This window comes from Lutjanus erythropterus, chromosome 9 (assembly GCF_056507025.1).
Source record: "Lutjanus erythropterus isolate fLutEry1 chromosome 9, fLutEry1.hap2, whole genome shotgun sequence".
NCBI classification, from domain to species: Eukaryota; Metazoa; Chordata; class Actinopteri; order Lutjaniformes; family Lutjanidae; genus Lutjanus; species Lutjanus erythropterus.
Genome location: NC_139325.1, coordinates 1,682,164 through 1,700,281, shown reverse-complemented (window position 1 = coordinate 1,700,281; position 18,118 = coordinate 1,682,164). Strand labels below are relative to the sequence as shown.

Sequence of the window (18,118 nt, the reverse complement as noted above, 5' to 3'; positions counted from 1 at the left end):
TAGTCCAGTATGCACAATTCATGAATAGATTTACAGATATAATAATAATAATAATAATAATAATAATAATTTTATTTGTATAGCACTTTTCATACAAAAGGAATTGTAGCACAAAGTGCTTTACAATCATAGCTAAGAGAATACCCCCCCACCCCCAACCCCGCCCACACACCCACACACAGGATCATACAAACCCATACAATCAGCACTCATGTTACATCATGATAATGAGGAAATTAGATAGAAATTAGATGAGGAAACACAGGAGATAAATTTGAAATATTAAAACAATGAAAGTATGAATAATAAAAACAGAAATAAATAAATACATAAGATAAAAGAATATAAAATATTTGACAATTATTAAATGGAATAGAATGAATAAAATACCTAAAAAAATTGATAAAATTAGAAATTTAGTTAAAAGCCAGACTAAAAAGGTGGGTCTTTAAGTTTGCCTTTAAAAATATCAATATTGCATGTCGCCCTCAGATCTTCAGGCAGGCTATTCCATAAACGGGGGGCATAGTAATAAAAAGATGCCTCACCGTATGTTTTAGTTTTAACTTTTGGCACTGTTAAAAGGCCACTTCCAGAAGACCTGAGGGCTCTGCTGGGTTCATAGGGTAAAAGCAAGTTAGATAAATAAGAAGGGGCAAGACCGTTAAGAGCTTTATAAACCAATAAAAGAATTTTAAAATCAATTCTAAAACGTACAGGAAGCCAATGCAGAGACTTTAAAATTGGTGTAATGTGAGCTCTCTTTCTGGTCTTTGTCAGCATCCGAGCAGCTGAGTTTTGAAGTAATTGTAGTTGTAAAATATTATTTTTAGGGAGACCAGAAAGAAGAGCATTGCAGTAATCAATCCTGCAAGTAATAAAAGCATGAATAAGTGTCTCTGCATTGGCTTGAGAGAGAAACTGTCTTATTTTGGCGATGTTCTTTAAATGATAAAATGCCTTTTTGTGACATCCTTTATATGAGCCTCAAAATTCAGTTCTGCATCAAATATTACACCAAGATTTTTGACTTGCTGACACGGGCTAAAAGAGAGGGCCTGTAGCTTGCTAGCCAGTTTCTCTCTCTGGTCCCCTGTACCAATAACTAAAACCTGAGTTTTGTCCTGGTTGAGCTGAAGAAAGTTCTCTGCCATCCAAGACTTAATGTCTGAAATACATTTAAAAAGGACATCAAGTGGTCCTGTGTCATCAGGAGACACGGCGATGTAAAGTTGTGTGTCATCTGCATAGCTGTGAAAGTTGATACCATGCCTCCTGATGACATTTCCAAGTGGTAGCATGTAGAGGTTAAAAAGAGTTGGACCTAAAATTGACCCCTGGGGAACACCACATTTCATTTGATAAAAACTAGATGTGTGTTCACCCATGCTGACAAAGAATTTCCTGTCTGTGAGATATGATTTGGGATTATTGATGTATAAATATGAATGTAATGTAGAAAAAATCACGAAGAAATATACACAACTTATATAAGCACCAACCTCTTTACAAAGCTAATAGAAAATAACACAGTAGAAAACAAGAAAGAAAAGAAAAAGAGGAAAAAATATCTGAAATGCACCCACACCCTGCTACACCGCTTGGGCAAGAGCCAGTATACCACTTCAGGTGTGTGCACGTGGATCCAATCTGAGAGGCTACAGTTGACATTTAGGCTAAAAACATGGTGTGAATAGCATCTTTTTGGGTCAAATTTTAATGTCTGGTGACAGGAGGAGAAAGAATAACATCTTGAGATTTAATTTTGCCTAATTAGAAAAAGAGAAATAATTCCAGGTAGGCTTTGAATGTTGGATTATTTTTGGAGTTATTTAACAGACTTGGGGAACTCTTTACTTAAGTCTAATTTCATATGGCGATTTTAATAAAGTTACAATAGAAAATGATTGATTGCATTTCTATGCTGAAGTTTTTATAAGTGTTTCTACAGGCTTTGTGTAGCAGAGAGGTTCTACAAGCAAGTCAGTGCATCATTAGGTGTTTCAGTACATGCTTTCAAAAACACTGAAGTATTTTTAGAAGCATGTACTTTTGAATACTGAAGTATTTTTTAAAAGCAAGTACCTGTAGTACTTTAACTTGAGTAAAATTTTGACTGAGTAACTTTCACTTGTAGTTGAGTAATATTTGACTAGGAGTATCTTTACTTTGGAGATTATGATGTTGCACTCGTCCTGCGCTCCTGCAGTGCTCCTGCAGCCTGCCTGAGCTTCCTCACATCGAAGACGGAGGTAGTGGAGGGAAACAACTCACTTCAGTCACAGATCGTATATTAAACAGGGATTCAACATATTTGATATACTGTTTGTGGCTCCAAGTTGTTATTTGGACTGCTGTGCTTATTTTTGGACAGGCAGTTGCTACATATTGCTCTGTTAACTGAAGACTTAACACAGGAAGTTTCTGTAATACGGCCTCAGTTTCCCTCAGCTCTGTAGCATCTTTCAGCGAGCCTAATTGTTTTTTATGTTACATCCCACAGAGTTTCTGCTTTAGTTCACTATCATTGCCCAAAGCTGTGGATTTGTTTTCAAACGTCCTTGGACAGAAGAGGTGCTGGGTGTGTTGGATAACAGCTTTCCAACAACAACTGGATGACTGTGCACCTTTTGAAAATGTTAGTGGTTGAGTTTGAATATACTTGTAATAACAGGGCAGATTTGGAAACTGCGCTGACTCTGTTGTGTTTTGTGTGACCTCGGCTACTGTTTGATGCTCTCGCTCACTGTGGCCTGTGAGTGAGAGGAGCAGTCTGTGCGCCTGAGCAGCAGATTTGATCTGCTGACGTGTTTTGACTCTTAAGATGTTGTGGGACAACTCGGGAAAACGTCCAGTGTTTTTTGGGTGTTTTGTTTGTCAGATTTTACTTGGCCCACTTATTGATCTCATTGCATACTGCATTTAAAACATTTCATTAAAAGAGTAGTCCAGTATGCACAATTCATGAATAGATTTACAGATATAGGGATTATTGATGTATAAATATGAATGTAATGTAGAAAAAATCACGAAGAAATATACACAACTTATATAAGCACCAACCTCTTTACAAAGCTAATAGAAAATAACACAGTAGAAAACAAGAAAGAAAAGAAAAAGAGGAAAAAATATCTGAAATGCACCCACACCCTGCTACACCACCCAAAGGATCTTACTTTATAGCAGTAACAAAGACTTCTTGTAAGTAGAGTTAAGCTCTGCTCAGTGACCTCTCGAGATACTGAATGAAGGGTTCTCAACTGGCATCAAATAAATACACATTATCACTATCCTAATATATCTGATCCTTTCCACCTCAAGAGTGCTGGCAAGGTCATTAAGCCACATTTTAACAGTTGGGATGGCTTTACCCTTCAGTAGCATCAACAAACATTTCTTAGCAGACATAAAGCAACAGTTAATAAATCGTCTGTGAGCCAGTGTGAGGTTGTTTAATCTCTCTGAAGGATTGAAAATAACAGTTTGTGCCTCTGGCTCAATTCTTGAGTCAAGAATGTCTGAAATCATCTCATACATGTTGCTCCAATACATCTTTAATACATCTTAATCTTAGGACACATTAAATAACAGTGTACAAAAGTATCGTTAGATTGGATTTGATTAGATTAGATTTTAAATTACATTAGTGTCTGAAATTGATACAGAACTGATTAATCTGTTTTAAACTGTGGTTCCATCTTTTCATGCTGTAAAAGTGTATGAAGTGTAGATACAAGACAGGGATTACATGGTGACATCTTGACAATGGATCTAAGGGATCTCATTGCATATTGGAATCCAAAATTATTCCTAATGCTTGAAATGCAGCATCTGTCTCATTTATGCACATATGGCAGATGTTTTAATGCAAATTCTGTAAATCCCGTCAGTTTGTGTTTCTTGATATAGGGGAGCCCCTGTGTTTCCAATTTCTCATCACTTTCTATAAACTGTTGGGGTAAACTTGAGATGTATGACCTGAATCTGAGAGAAAAAAAGATTACAGATCTTGCCTTTTCTTCTTAAAGTGCACCAGGTTGATGAATTTAACTGTTAAATGCTTGTCCCCAGACCACTTTAAAGAAGACGGAATCCCTCCACCAAAGTTTGACAAAATAGAGTTCCCCAGACAACATTTTCCACAGCTGCCCCCCCCCCCCCAAAGCTAGAAATGGATGCGCTTTTATCAACTTGGTTCGCGACATCAAGAATGCTCTGATAAATCCACTGTAAGAAATGGCAGACAAAGTTAGTGATCAGCTGATGAACAGAGTAGTGCATGTAGCAACTAAATACACGTTTTTCAGAAATGTACAGTGGTGGACAGTAGTGAAGTACATTTACTTGAGTACATTTTTTGAGTATCTGTACTTTACTTGCGTATTTGTTTTTTTGGAAACTTATTACTTTCACTCCACTACATTTCAAAGACAAGTATTGTACTTTTGACTCCACTACATTTCTAGGAAGGTTGTTGTTACTTTTTGACTAAGCCTTGAAGTCAACTGTTGCTGTTTTTTCTTTTCTAAAATGCAATTGGTCACATGACGTGTTCCTCACAGAAGGAAACCAATCACAGTGGCTCCTCTCAAATGGGACTGATGTAAAAGAAGGAAATACATCATCCAGGTGCTCTCTGTAACAAGAACAAGCAAACTCTCCATCTGTCATTCAAACAAAAAGCAGTAATGGTGACGGCAGGAGAAAGACAAAATTAAATCTCAAGATGTTATTATAATTATTCATTATTCCAGGTAGATTTTAAAGTTGGATTGTTTTTATCAGGGGGCAAAATACCACATAATTCATGTATATACTGCCTCTGAGGACAGAAAGAAATCTCAGTTATTTAACAGACTTGGAGAACTCTTTACAGTTGACAGACTTTGTGTAGCAGAGTGGTTCTACAAACAAGTCAGTGCATCATCAGGTGGTTTCAGAGAGTTACAAGCTTCTGTAAATGCATCATGAAAACAATACAGCATGTATTGATATTGGAAAATGTACTTTGTAATTTGTACTTGAATACTTAAGTATTTCTAAAAACATGTACTTTTAAAAGCAAGTACTCTAGTACTTTAACTCAAGTAAAATTTTGACTGAACAACTTTCACTTGTAGTTGAGTAATATTTGACCAGGAATATCTATACTTTGACTCAAGTACTGGGGCTGAGTACTTTGTCCACCACTGGAAATGTAGGTGACCAAAACAGAGTGAACACTGGACTTTGTGTCTGCTACATGTGTGAGGAAACATTTGCTGCCACATTAGATTACATATATTATCACTCCACTCTCCCACAGAGGCAAAAATCTAGTAATAAAGCTTTAAGTACAATTTCAAGTGGGGAGGTAACAATACCAAAAAGAAAACAAAAAAAAAGTCCATGATACTTTATTAATTGCTATATAAAAAAAGAGAAAAGGCAACTTGAATAAAATATCCTTTCTTAAATAATAGATTTGACATGTACAGAGCTTTTAGTTTAATTTGTTTGTCTTTTTTAACTTGAAGTGCTTTGGTTTTCTTTCTTTAATAAAAATAAAAGTAGCCAGCCAATGACCTAAGAATGTGCAAAGAAAACTGGCAGCAATGAATGCTTGAATTGTGTATCTATAATTGCAAAACAAAAACAATGCAGCAGTCAGTAGAGGTCCTTTTATAAAAATAAGATAAAAATACTAAATATAATTAATTAACCATGCAGTATCACAGTAGATATCGCCACAGTCTGGTATGGTATTGAGATTTTTTTTTTTTCGTTTTTGCTCATTCCTGATGTTCAATATATTGTTACATCCTTAATTTCAAGCTACTTGTTTTTGTCTCAAAATGTAGTAAATAGTAAAAATGTTCTTTGTACTTCATGGATGGATTACTGAAGTAGTGAGGAGTAAAACATCGGAAGGCACAGGGGTCAGGGCGAAGTCAAGGTGCTCTTAAGTGACACCCTGTGTGGAGTGACTGTTGTTAAGAGTCCTCAGTCCCTCTGGGAATATGACGGGATAGACATTTACTCTGAACATTTTCTTTGAGGCTGTCACGAGAAAGAAGCCATCAGATAGAGTCCCTCTGGAGTTGATATAACATGTTTAACACCGCGCTATATGGCCTCTCTGATGGACATCATAAAACTCCACAAATGTGACGTCACCTGAATTGGTCACTCAGGAGGCTTTTGAGTTACATATGCCCAGGTTATGATGAGTTTTTTAAGTAAAATAAAATTTATAGTATAATTCAAAATACAACTACCCAGCAATATACACTGCCTGGCCAAAGAAAAGTCACACACTCCAATATTTTGTTGGGCAGCCTCTAGCTTTGATTACAGCATGCATTCACCATGGCATCATTTCAATAAGCTTATGCAGTGTCACAACATTTATTTCTGTCCAGAGTTGCATTAATTTTTCACAAAGATCTTGTATTGATGATGGGAGAGTCAGACTGCTGTGTAAAGTCTTCTCCAGCACAAAGATTCTCAATGGAGTTTATATATTAATCACTGCAGTAATTATACAATGGAAAGATCTTAACTGTTTGCTTGGTTAAATCCAGGTGGTGACTTTTTTTGGCCAGGCAGTGTATAAACTAGTTACAATCAGCTCCACCTTGACAAGTTGCAACAATTAAGTGTTACTCTTACATTAATTCATCAGAAATAATCATCTTATTATATATTAAGTTTGTATAATTAACCATTCACAGGTTTCTGTATGAGTACTTTGATTTTTCAAACTTTCAAGCTGTAGTGATCTTTTTTAGCCACTTGGGGGCAGAAGTCCACAACACATTGAAAATCACACACAGGTAAACAAACTGTATAATGGACTTGTAAAGCTGCTGTGGCTAACATGTTACCAACAATTATCTGTTTAACATCCAAGCCATGTGTCTGAGTTTCCACCTGATCTATATAAGTCCAGTTGTCATTCCTGAAGGGAACATCTGGCACATCAGCTGCTAAATGCTCTACAATGTCTTTTTTTTTTTTTTTGACTATCTGCATTTGCAGATCTGTTATTACTAAAAATCATTTTTATTTTTATTTTTTATTTATTCATTTACTTATTCTTATTTTTTTCTTTCTTTGTGACTCTCTATTACATCTTTTTAATGCTAGTGCTTGTGACAGCCTCCCAAGTGACCAAAGCACTTTGAGTTGCATGTTATGTATGAAAGGTGATATATAAATAACGTTATTATTATTATTATTATTATTACTATGTTCACCTGCTGGTCGCTATCCTTGTCTGTGTGCTGTTTGATGCTGGGCTGCTGGTGTGGGTTTATCAAAACTAATTATCAATGAAAACAGTTTGATAATAACCTTCAGGAGGATAGAATTTATTGCAGAGCTGTTGTACTATACTGCATTAGTTTTTAACTTGGTGTATTTAATCAACAGGGGCCTAAGTATTTATTGTATTTGAGTATTCTGTCCTGTCAGCTGCTGATGGCAGTCTTAGTCACAGGATGGCAGTGTTGCCTCAACAGTCACACCACTTTCAAAGTCTCAGACTGGGGGCCTTCTCAGACCAAGCTCGGAAAAAGTTGCCCCCTCAGCCCCCTCAGTTTATTTGCCCATGCTGTGTTCGAGACAACCCCGGTGAAATTTCCCAGCTGAAATGTTCAACTCCTGACCTAAAAGTGTTCAAGGTGAATGACGTGACAAATTAATAGCAAAGGCCTGGTCGTCACTGTCTTTTAATCTGGACCTTGGAATCTCTAAAAGGGAGCCTCCTTTTTCACAGCAGCCATACTGATATGAAATAATAGCATAAACAGGTGTTACCATTGACATTAATTAAGCTCCCCCTTACCTTTAGTATAACAGAGTTTCCAGTGAGCCAGTATGCACCCTGACTCTGTTTGATCTGAATGGAACAGAGCTTTATAGTTAGAAACATTGGTAACACCTGTGTCTAACCTATTACAGGTCAAAATGGCTGCTGCAACAAAGCTGGAACTTTAACCTCAATTCATTAATGAAAGATATATATATATTTTAAATCAAACTATAACACTGACTTCACTGGAAAAATGCTTCTTTTTAAAAACTTAATATAGTTTTACTATGTATGACCAGATAAAGAAATGATGCTCCAAATATGTGAGCAGAGCACCCTCTGCTGATGGAACTCATGTACTGCATGTTTCCTTGTGTATGGGTGTGTTATGATTGGTGTTAATGCACAGGGACTGTAGTTTTAGGCACATTTGTGGTTTCAGAAGATGTTTAAATAACTCTCAATATTAGTCTGATTAATGTCTGCTGCCAATTGGGAGTCAAGCTACAGGAAAAGTACATGTTTTCCTTCATTTGTGTTGATCAGTATAACTGTCAATAGACCTTTTTCACAGTAGCTATTCTGACATGAAATAGTCCAGTTAACATGGTTGATACTCACTGAGGGTCAAACAGAGTCAGGGTGCTGCTGTTGTGCTTGTTGGCTCACTGGAAAGGCTCTGCTACACTAAATGGAACAGGACCTCAATTAGTATCATTGATAACACTTGTGCTTACACTACTATTTCATATTAAAGGGACACTTCACCCCCAAATCGTAAAATACACATTATAAATCCCCTACCTGTTGTGCTACTTGTCCATCTTGATAGTTTTGGTGTGAGTTGCAGACTTTTGGAGATATCGGCTGTTGAGATGTCTACCTTCACTCGGCTTGTGGTTTTCAAAACACGCACACACACACACACAAACTCCTGAGCAATTTCATGTAGGAGCTACTTTTTTTTTTCTCTACTTTGTCTCTATCTGGAAATCATGACCTGGTTACTCAAGATAATCCACAGAGAGACCATATTTCAAATGTTTTTCAAATGTATTTTTGTGATGCTTTGAGCACCACAAGCTGAGTGCCATCTATTATATTGGAGAGAGGACAGACATCTCTATGGTTCATACCTCCAAAAATCTGCAACTCACACCAAAACTATCTAGAGGATAAACAGCACTACATGCTAAAGAAACAATATGTATTTTTGAGTTTGGAGTGAATTTTACCTTTTAATATGGCTGCCCTGAAAAAGGTTTATTAAATCTAAAGGGAAATTTTGTCACTTTTCATGTGGATGTCTGATGGTAAATGTAGTCAATCAATTCCTTAATGCTGCTATATTGACCAAGAAACCTGCTGCTGCAAAATCTGTTGTTCTTCCTGCACCCAGTGATGTCACAGTGATGTCACTGGTACTCAGGAAGAGCAACAGGCTGTCTGAGCTCGGATTTATAGTCTCCTCCTCTGGGTGGCCAGCCAGCGTGTTAGACTATTAGAGTATTTTTGTCACCTAATACTATGTTCTGGCCAACAAAGCAATAGTTAAGGTGGTGACACACGGCAACACAGGCATGGCCATCAGAAGCTTGTGTGCAATGCATCCTGGTACATGTAGGCATGGCTACAAAGGCTCTACTGGCAGAACTCAGATTTCTTGGTCAATATAACACACACTGAGGAATTTAATGCTTCAGTTGACTACATTTACCATCAACACTGACAGGACATCCAGACAGGTAATATCAAACATTAAGAAGTGAGTATCTGTGGCCACAAATGACAGCTGGTATAACTCCAGATATTAAAACTGACTAACAGTAGTACAGAAAGATAACTAAGGCCAGATAGATATGTCAGTAGGCCTATCACAGCTATATCTGTTTTTTTTTGGTACAAAAATAACAGATTTTTTTAATAATAGAAATATTTTCCATTTTTTAATGTGTTTTTAAAATACATATTTCAGTGACTGCCTGACTTACTGTTAATATTTTGCCCAATTTCCCTGTTCTAAACATCAACTCCCTCTGAAACATTATTAAGGATTTCTTATGACTAACAGGCAAATATAAAGACAGGAATGGAAATTTCAAAGGAGAACATGCTGGTTGTAGTCTCTGATTACATCTATCACATCATGGTCATTTCATGATACATATTTCACATTTCTCCCTTAAACTTTTTCTTTTTAAAATACAACATTCTATTATTCACCTCCTATTTTAAATGTCTTACTTCAAGTACAAATACAATAAGTCTTCATTACACTAGTTACAAAGTCTCTCAGATCCCTTATCTGTTGAACATTATGACTTTTTTTGTGGGTGGACAAGACTGTCTTACTGAGTTTTATTTTGTTTGTTTGTCCAGTTTAAAAAAGTGTCTTAAATGTGAGTTAACAGGAAAATTAAAGTTTAGTAAAAGAGAGAAATGTGAATTCAGATGGTGATCACTTGCATTTTTGTTTAACAGTGAAGATAGGTGTGAGAATATTTCCTCTCAACATTTTGTGTATTTTGTTGTGGCTTGCACAAATCTTTCCATTTTTGTCTTATTGTATTTTACCATAGTTGTCTATTATAAGTTATTAACTAAGTTATAAACTTAGGTTTCTGAGCCAGTACTATTTAAATTCTGTCCCCCAACAACACAGCAAGATGACATTTTAGCTTGACGATGTAGCATACTACTCAGAGGTGATTTGTGTTAACCTCCAGCTAACACTGTGACACAATCATGACACTGGTCTGAAAAGGGTCTATATGTAAACGCAGCATACAGTCTTTGATCATCAGCATTTTGCTTTATTCAGTTGTGGTTCGAACCAGACGTGTTTGAATTTCTGACAAGAACATTTGTCTATTAACCAAAGGACCCAAGACATTTCATCTGCCACACAGCCCATGTGTTACAGTGTGTCTACTGTTCATACATGCTGAACCTGCTGCATGTTTACATGTATGGCTGACAACTCATCATCACATGTAAACTGATATTTGCTTTGACTTTTCCTGCTCCAAGAGCAGCTTTCAAACATCTGACTTGGTCATTACATACACAACTTTCAGTCAATGCATTAAGTGGTACAATAATATCATATATTAGCTTGGGCTATTGGATAAAAATTCATTAGAAAAACTTAAATTTCTCTGTCATTACATTAGAAAAGACACAAGGTGATCCCCAGCCTTCAGAAAGGCTTTGATGGACTAGTACACATAGGTGGCCATGAGCTTCAAGTTTTATTTTCCTAAGGATCTGTCTCCCATACAGTCTTAGATGGATGCTGTTTTTTACACAGGCAGACCTTTTCTTGTGCACGTGAAGAGAAATGAGAGCACAGCTTCTCTTTCAACAGCCAAATTACAGCCAACAAAGAGTTAAAGTCCAGATGACTTGAGCCTGTGTAAATCCAGTCTGAAATGACTGAGCCAGGATGTCGTGTTGCCAGGATTCTGCTAAGCTGCTGTCTAGTCTATACTTACAGTGCATCGTGGAAAAAGTTTGGACAATTAAGGACTGAATTTGACACTTACATGGACAACAGGTGATATCTGAAATTTATGAGGTGAAACTTTTAGGACAAGGATAATACAATGTTTCTCTTCTTTTCAAACAGTCTGAGAAGTGCTGTCTGATACTTGTCCCAAACTCACGATTATTTATCGAGATCAAAACAGGATAATTTATTCAGAGGCGCCATCTGTAAACGTGATTCACTAATCGTTTTTCTTTCTAAAAAAGGCTTTTCCCTCGGAGACTCTGTCTTTGGTTTCCTGCAGTTTCTCAGAAAGCTTGTCCTTAGTCTCTTCCATTTTCTCAGAGAAACGTTCTTTTGTTTCCTCCATTTTCTCTGAAAATCTCTCCTTTGTCTCCTCCATCTTTTCTGTCAGTTTCTCCTTTGTCTCCTCCATTTTGTCCTGAATGTATTCTTTAACTGGTGGCGGGGTGGATAAGTAGCCATGCTTGCGGAGATACTGAACAGATAGAGATGTGCCGCCCAGGGTCACCGTGTATCTAGCGGGGGTTGCAATCTGGAGGGAAACAAAGGCAAACACATTGATGAAGCTCACCCATCCCTTATAAATCACTTTTTAGATATACTTCATCTGTTTTCAAATGCACAGTGAGACACATTCTAACAGGGCAGGAATTATTCCATGGATGCCCTGGAGTGTGGACAAAATAACTCTTCTAAAATTAACTTCCCACACAACTAGTTTGGCAGTTTTGAACAGGACATTGGGACCTTAAAGAAACTTGTGAATTTCCTCATTTAAAACTACAACTGACAAAGCAAACAGACAAACTCATTTCCATGCATCTTTATCGTCCTGCTGAATATCAACAGTAGAGAGAGATTTCTACCACTCCATCTGTGCAATGAAAACATTAACAGCTAATCCCCTTGCTAAAATTATACAGCAATCAACACTGTGTGACAAGACCCAGCAGCTAAACACTGTACAGTGTAAAGATTAATACATGCGTAGATGTGACATGCTGCTATTTGATCAGCACCAGACAGGAACCAGCAAACTGGGTAGTTACTTTGGTAACAACTGAAAAAAGTCCCAAAATACGGTCACACATACAGTTACGATACAATAGCGAATTAACAGTGTTAGGAGTTTCCGTTCAATATGTCATGTAGCTGATCCACCAACCAGCATGTAGTTAAGAGAGAAATCTTAATTTTTGAGACTATTCACGTCTCATTCACACAGTCTTCTCCCACTAAAACAGCACAGCCAACAGGCTGGTGGGGAGTTGAGATGACAAAATGCTTGTATGGAAATGCAACGCAAATGTTTCAATGTCTTTATGATTTGACTATCTTTATGATTATACTGATGCTGAATTGACAAGAAAACTCTTGTCATATGACACTTTTGTAGAGTTAACTATTGTTGAGGATACATGTGGAATTGTTCATGTCATTTCTTACACAGAGTTTGGTGTATCATTCCATAGAGATCACAGGGAGTTTGTTTTATTCATACTGACAAAACTGTCCGTAATGTGTTGACTTTGTGTCATCACCAGGCCACAGAGACAATCTGACTTTGACTTTGGTTAGTTAATGTTCACGCTCACTTCGATAAAAAGCCACAGGAACCCGGATGAAGTTACCTTGTACATGGCGTATGCAGTCAGAGCGTAGCCACTCGAGGAGTCTCTCAAAAGGCCAACTAGTGACTCTGGCAGACCTATCATCTCCAGGAATGGCACTACATTCACACCTCTGAGTGGAAGGAAAACATGAAGAGAGAGGAGATTTTCAGTAGCTGCCCAAAAGTGCACAATGTTTTGTTGCATCAGAAGGACTTTTTGATAATATAATTTGTTAAAGGACCAGTGTGTAGAATTAAGTTGTAACTAGTGGGGAGCTTTCAGATTGCTTCTGCTTCCAGGCATGTAGGAAAGCCAACATGAGCCTGTGTAAAACTCACACTGTATCCAGAGCCAGTTCAGTTTGTCTGTTCTGGGCTGCTATAGAAACATGGCAGATTTGATAAAAGAGGGCCCACATCCTCTGTAGGTATAAACAGCTCATCCTAAGGTGACAAAAACAACCATTCTTATTTTCAGGTTATCATACAGTAATGAAAACATTCTTTTGAATTTTTGTAACCCATTGCAGCCAGATTCTGCCAATAAATCTTACACACTGGACCTTTAACTTTTAGAATTAAAGAAAAAAAAATGTAGTAGTAAGTATACCACAGTTAAGACTGTACAGCCAATGAAATTCAGTTTGTCATAGAATAAATCAAATGAACGCTGATCTCAGAACACAACCAGACTCACTTCATAGCAGCGTAATAGAAGGTTCCAAACCAGATGGACGATGTGACAAGATGAACAGGGATCAACACCTTCCCATACTGTTTGAAGGTCTTCTTAAACCTCTGGACGAGGCCAATGGACTTGTCCTGCAGGGGGTCCACCTCTGAAGCATCGGGCCCAGCTTCCCCTTTCTGGCCCTTCTGTGAATGAGGTGTGGAACTGGACTGTTGTTCCTCCTGTGGTGGTTGGTGTTTTGGCTGATGTGCTGCCTTGCTGGAGGCCGAGGTCAACAGCCAGCGCTGGCCTGTGTGTGGTGGCGGTGACAGGCGGAGGGCACAGCAACAAAATGCTACTGGCGGCTCAGGGACGGTGACGACCACCAACAGCGGACGCACTGCCGCCACCCGCCGCAGTGTCCCGTGATTTAGGATGCGCTGCATTATCATCCTCTTCTCTCCTCCTCTCTGCTGCTGTGACGTTTAACCACAGACTAGGATAAGACCACAAAATAAGACAATCCAAATCTAGGCAGTAACATAATGATTGTGGCAACTAAGAATTAAGGTCATTATTAATCTGCCAGTTATTTTCTTTATTAATCGATTAATCCTTCTGTCAAAATGTCAGAAAATAATATTAAATGACCATCACAAGTTCAGAGTCCAAGGCAAATCTTTGAGCAGCCTAAAATATTTAGTTTATTTCCATAAATGTACTATTATCAATTATGTTTGCATTATGTTTGTAACAAAAAAAAAATCTGATTGCAAATATTTTGACAGACAGTGTGATTGTGATATAATTCCTGATTGAGGGAATGCTTATTTTTGTATCTAAATTTTCCTTTTCACAGAAAAAAAAAACTTGGGCTGCTACTGATTTTTATTTTCATCGTCAATTTTTAATGTAGATTAGTTTCTCTATTAATCGATTAGTCATTTGGTCTGTAAAATGTTCAAATTGTGAAAGATGTCGATCAGTGTTTCCACAAACCCCAAATGACATCCTCAAATGTCTTATTTTGCCAACAACCCAAAGCTACTCAGTTCACTGTCATAGAGGAGTAAAGAAACCATAAAGTATTCACATTTAAGAAGCTGGAATCAGAGAATTTTGACTTTTTTTTTTTTTTCAAAAATCCAGAAATGCCTGAGTCCATAATTGAGCTCCTCTTGAATAGTAAGAAAATGTTAGGACCAGAGTTGTTCAAAAATATGTCTCCAATTAGACTAATAACTGGTCCATGAACAGCTGAAAAGTAGGAGGGTATTCATCTTTTCCAAAATAAAGGTATACATTTCTTTGCAAAGTGCATTCTAGTAATTAATATTCCACATTTTTGTAAAGCTCTAATTGGAAATCTGGCATATTATTTAATAAATACAAACATGGATTCAAATTAAAAATCATCAGATGACATTGCCAAAACATGAATATGCATAAATGTGTCTTCTTCAGTTTTGCATTTCAGACAGATAGGTGTATTATCTTTTGAAATTTTATGGATTTTTATTGAATTAGTTTATTTGATACTGTTACTTGTAAATGGAAAATGTTTAAACATGTATTTTCTTCTAAACCCATCCCTGAATCTTTTCCCCAAATCTGTATCAGGGTTGTGAAAGTTAAATGCGCTCCTTTGGCCACAATACTGTAAAATTCATTAATCTTACCTTTTATTGTAATGAAGGGTATTAAAATATTCTGTACTTCAAATAATCCAAAACAAAACTCTTTTTTGGATAGGTGAATTAACCACATTACGAATTTGTAGATTTATAAGTTCTCATTTCATATACCTAAATTGGACACAACATTCTATCTGAAGCAGCCAAATATACTTTTCAAAAGTATAACTTTTTTTCAGTGAACTTCTAACTGTGATCTTTTCTACATAACTTGGATAAATTGCAGTTGATCCATTTCTTTTCTCGCTAGAAAATTCATGTCACATACTCAGTATCACCATTATCTGATCACTCTATAAAATACATCTGAAATTCCTTCACTCTATTCTGTTTGTTTAAATCACAGTGATAACTGAGTGACACACTGAACGTTGTATGACCTCACCACAAAAGAGTGTTGACGAGTTAAATTCAGGGTGTGAAGGCAAATATGAACTTGATGTGGCCAGCATTCATTAAAAGGTGCTGTCTATCCCTGATGCTGACATTATTGAACATTGATCATGTAATGTTTACTGAACATGTTTCAATGGTTCTTTGCTTATTCCAATGGTGACTTTACTTTGGGGATCATTCAGGAGCCCAAGCGCAACCTGAGATCTCAGAGTAACTTAACTTTCTAGTCAATCCTAAATCTGGACTGCAGACTAAAGGTAACTGAATCTTCGCCAACACAACATATTTTGTATCAAGACAAAAAGTATTTCCTCTTAAGTAACCTCCCACCCCACCCTTAAAATCCATTTAGATTCTGATTGTAAGCTTTGTTCTGATTCTCTTTAGAAAGCATAATGTAGCTACATTTCTGGTAGGAAGGCATTACACATGATAGATAGTACTAAAACTAGCAAGCCAACTCTAATCTTCAACAGTTTACTGAGCAAAACAACCATGACCTAACTCCTTTGCATTCACTGATCACACAGGTTATATGACAGATTAAAGGTGCTGAACATACCTTGTGTTATGAGTGCAAAGTCATAAATGCAGCACCTAGACCAAAACAAACGGGCGAGTCAGTTTCACGCACAAAGTTCAAAAATATTCGTCTCAAAAGCATAACATTAACTCAAAGTTGGTTTTAAACGGGAAGCATAAAGATACACAACACGCTGCTACTAAAAACAGGGAAGTGTTTCACGCTGCTCTACTTCACAACTTCTGTCAAATATACTAACATTAGCTGCTAGCCAAACTGACGTTACTGCAAGGGCTGAGTGAGATACCACATTAACCACATTAAGACAGGAAGTCGTTGCATTTATCTTCAAAATAAAAGCACTACCATAGAGTGTCGTCTGCCTTTGTTTGTTTTAGATGTTTCAACCGGATGTGTGACTCTAAATTCAAGATAGCTTTACAGGCACTATTTTAAGCTAGTTGACATTGGGCAGTTCTGCCTGGAGGACAAGCAGGAGGCAGTTTTTAGCTCTTAAGTTGCAGGGAAACTGTCCAGGAGAACTAAAGACGCTTTTATCTTATTAAACCAGACAGTACGTCTAGTCTACACAGTGACTGACAGACAGGCTTTTAAGGCCACACTCTGAACTGCTGCCAACTTCTGACGCCTGACGTTAGCTAGCAGCTCCCTGCACTGCTAACCCTAACAGGCAGGAGAATAAGTTGTCACCAGAGAAGTAAAACATACTAATGCAGAAAACAGAAAGCAGACTAAACTTACGTAGGACGTAACGTGTTGAGGTAAGACAAACCCCTTAATCCAGAGGGCCATGCGAGTGTGCCTGCCTACCTCGGTTGTGTGTGTCGTTCAAGGACCACATTTATCGCTGCGGCAGCACGGACTGCGTGGAGAACAGCATGTAAACTCAACCGCGCAAAGAGCCACGGGAAATGTAGTTCGAATTGGCCCTGCTGTAGCATGCTATGAGACTCGTAAGTACACAGTTTCCCAGAATGCCCAGCAAGAAGTCAACTTCTTGGACACAAAACCAGTGGTTTGTTTTCGGTCTGTAATACTGTGCCACTGACGACCTTCAAATGTTTCCTACATTGGACATAGAAGTATTTAAATGTAAGCAGGCCACAGATACACACACATTCGAATATGTTTCAGTTTACCTGTTACATTTAATTATCAGTGTCGGTCACTGTCACAAAAGCAGACAAAAAAGGTCTATGCCCATATATATGCCCACATAGCCTCCATGTGCAACAGACCTCAACCCTTAAAGCACACATAAATAGTTTGGGAAAACTATTAATTGCTATTTTATTGCAGTATTAACAATTCATTATACAGAAATATTTGTACCTTTTTAACCCATATTGACATTATATTTAATAATAAATAACTGTCATACTGCACTTTCTTATCATTCTTCCTGCATTGTGTACTCTTGGTCTATATTTAAGTATTAAACTACTTTTATTCAATAGATTTTTTTTATTATTTATATGTATAAATATTCAAATAACTTGCTTGCACTCTTTGTATTTTAACTCATCTGTATAGTAGTTATTGTTAATCTATCCCTACAATATTAACAATAATTGTTACACTGCTCATAGTGTTGAATGTGACAAGCTCACTGTCTTTACTCTGTCCACTGTTCTCTCTGGTCACTACATACACTTTGCAAACAGGTGTGCACACTGCATTTTAAAAACCAGCAGGCAGATACCTCGTAGCTCATAGTTCTGTTCCTGTCTGTAATCACACTTTTTTTCTGTGTGCCAAATGTCTGTTATTATTTTTTTTAAATATTTTTTGCATGTTTGCTTTTCTATGTAATATTTTTACACTTCTAAATTTTTATATATCTGTTAGCACCTTGGCCTGTGAGAAACAGTTTCATTTTTGTGTATGCTGTATGTG

The 18,118-nt window shown here is 37.2% G+C and overlaps 1 protein-coding gene across 4 annotated transcripts; it reads right to left on the bottom strand.

Annotated features, from left to right (window-relative positions):
• Positions 1-11,054: 11,054 nt before the first annotated feature.
• On the bottom strand, positions 11,055-17,144 carry mims1b (mitochondrial inner membrane scaffold 1b). Of its 4 annotated transcripts, none has more exons than XM_084725900.1 (5): positions 17,033-17,144; positions 16,241-16,275; positions 13,616-14,084; positions 12,938-13,049; positions 11,055-11,838 (listed from the first exon to the last, which is right to left on the bottom strand). In XM_084725900.1, the coding sequence occupies exons 3-5, from the start codon at positions 14,038-14,040 to the stop codon at positions 11,524-11,526; spliced, it is 852 nt and encodes a 283-aa protein (XP_084582026.1). In that variant the 5' UTR covers positions 14,041-14,084; positions 16,241-16,275; positions 17,033-17,144; the 3' UTR covers positions 11,055-11,523. The 4 variants fall into 4 exon arrangements, with proteins under 4 accessions (XP_084582026.1, XP_084582025.1, XP_084582027.1 ...); XM_084725899.1 differs by having other exon boundaries at positions 16,964-17,108; XM_084725901.1 differs by having other exon boundaries at positions 13,616-14,064; positions 16,964-17,108.
• Between the last annotated feature and the right edge of the window lie 974 nt (positions 17,145-18,118).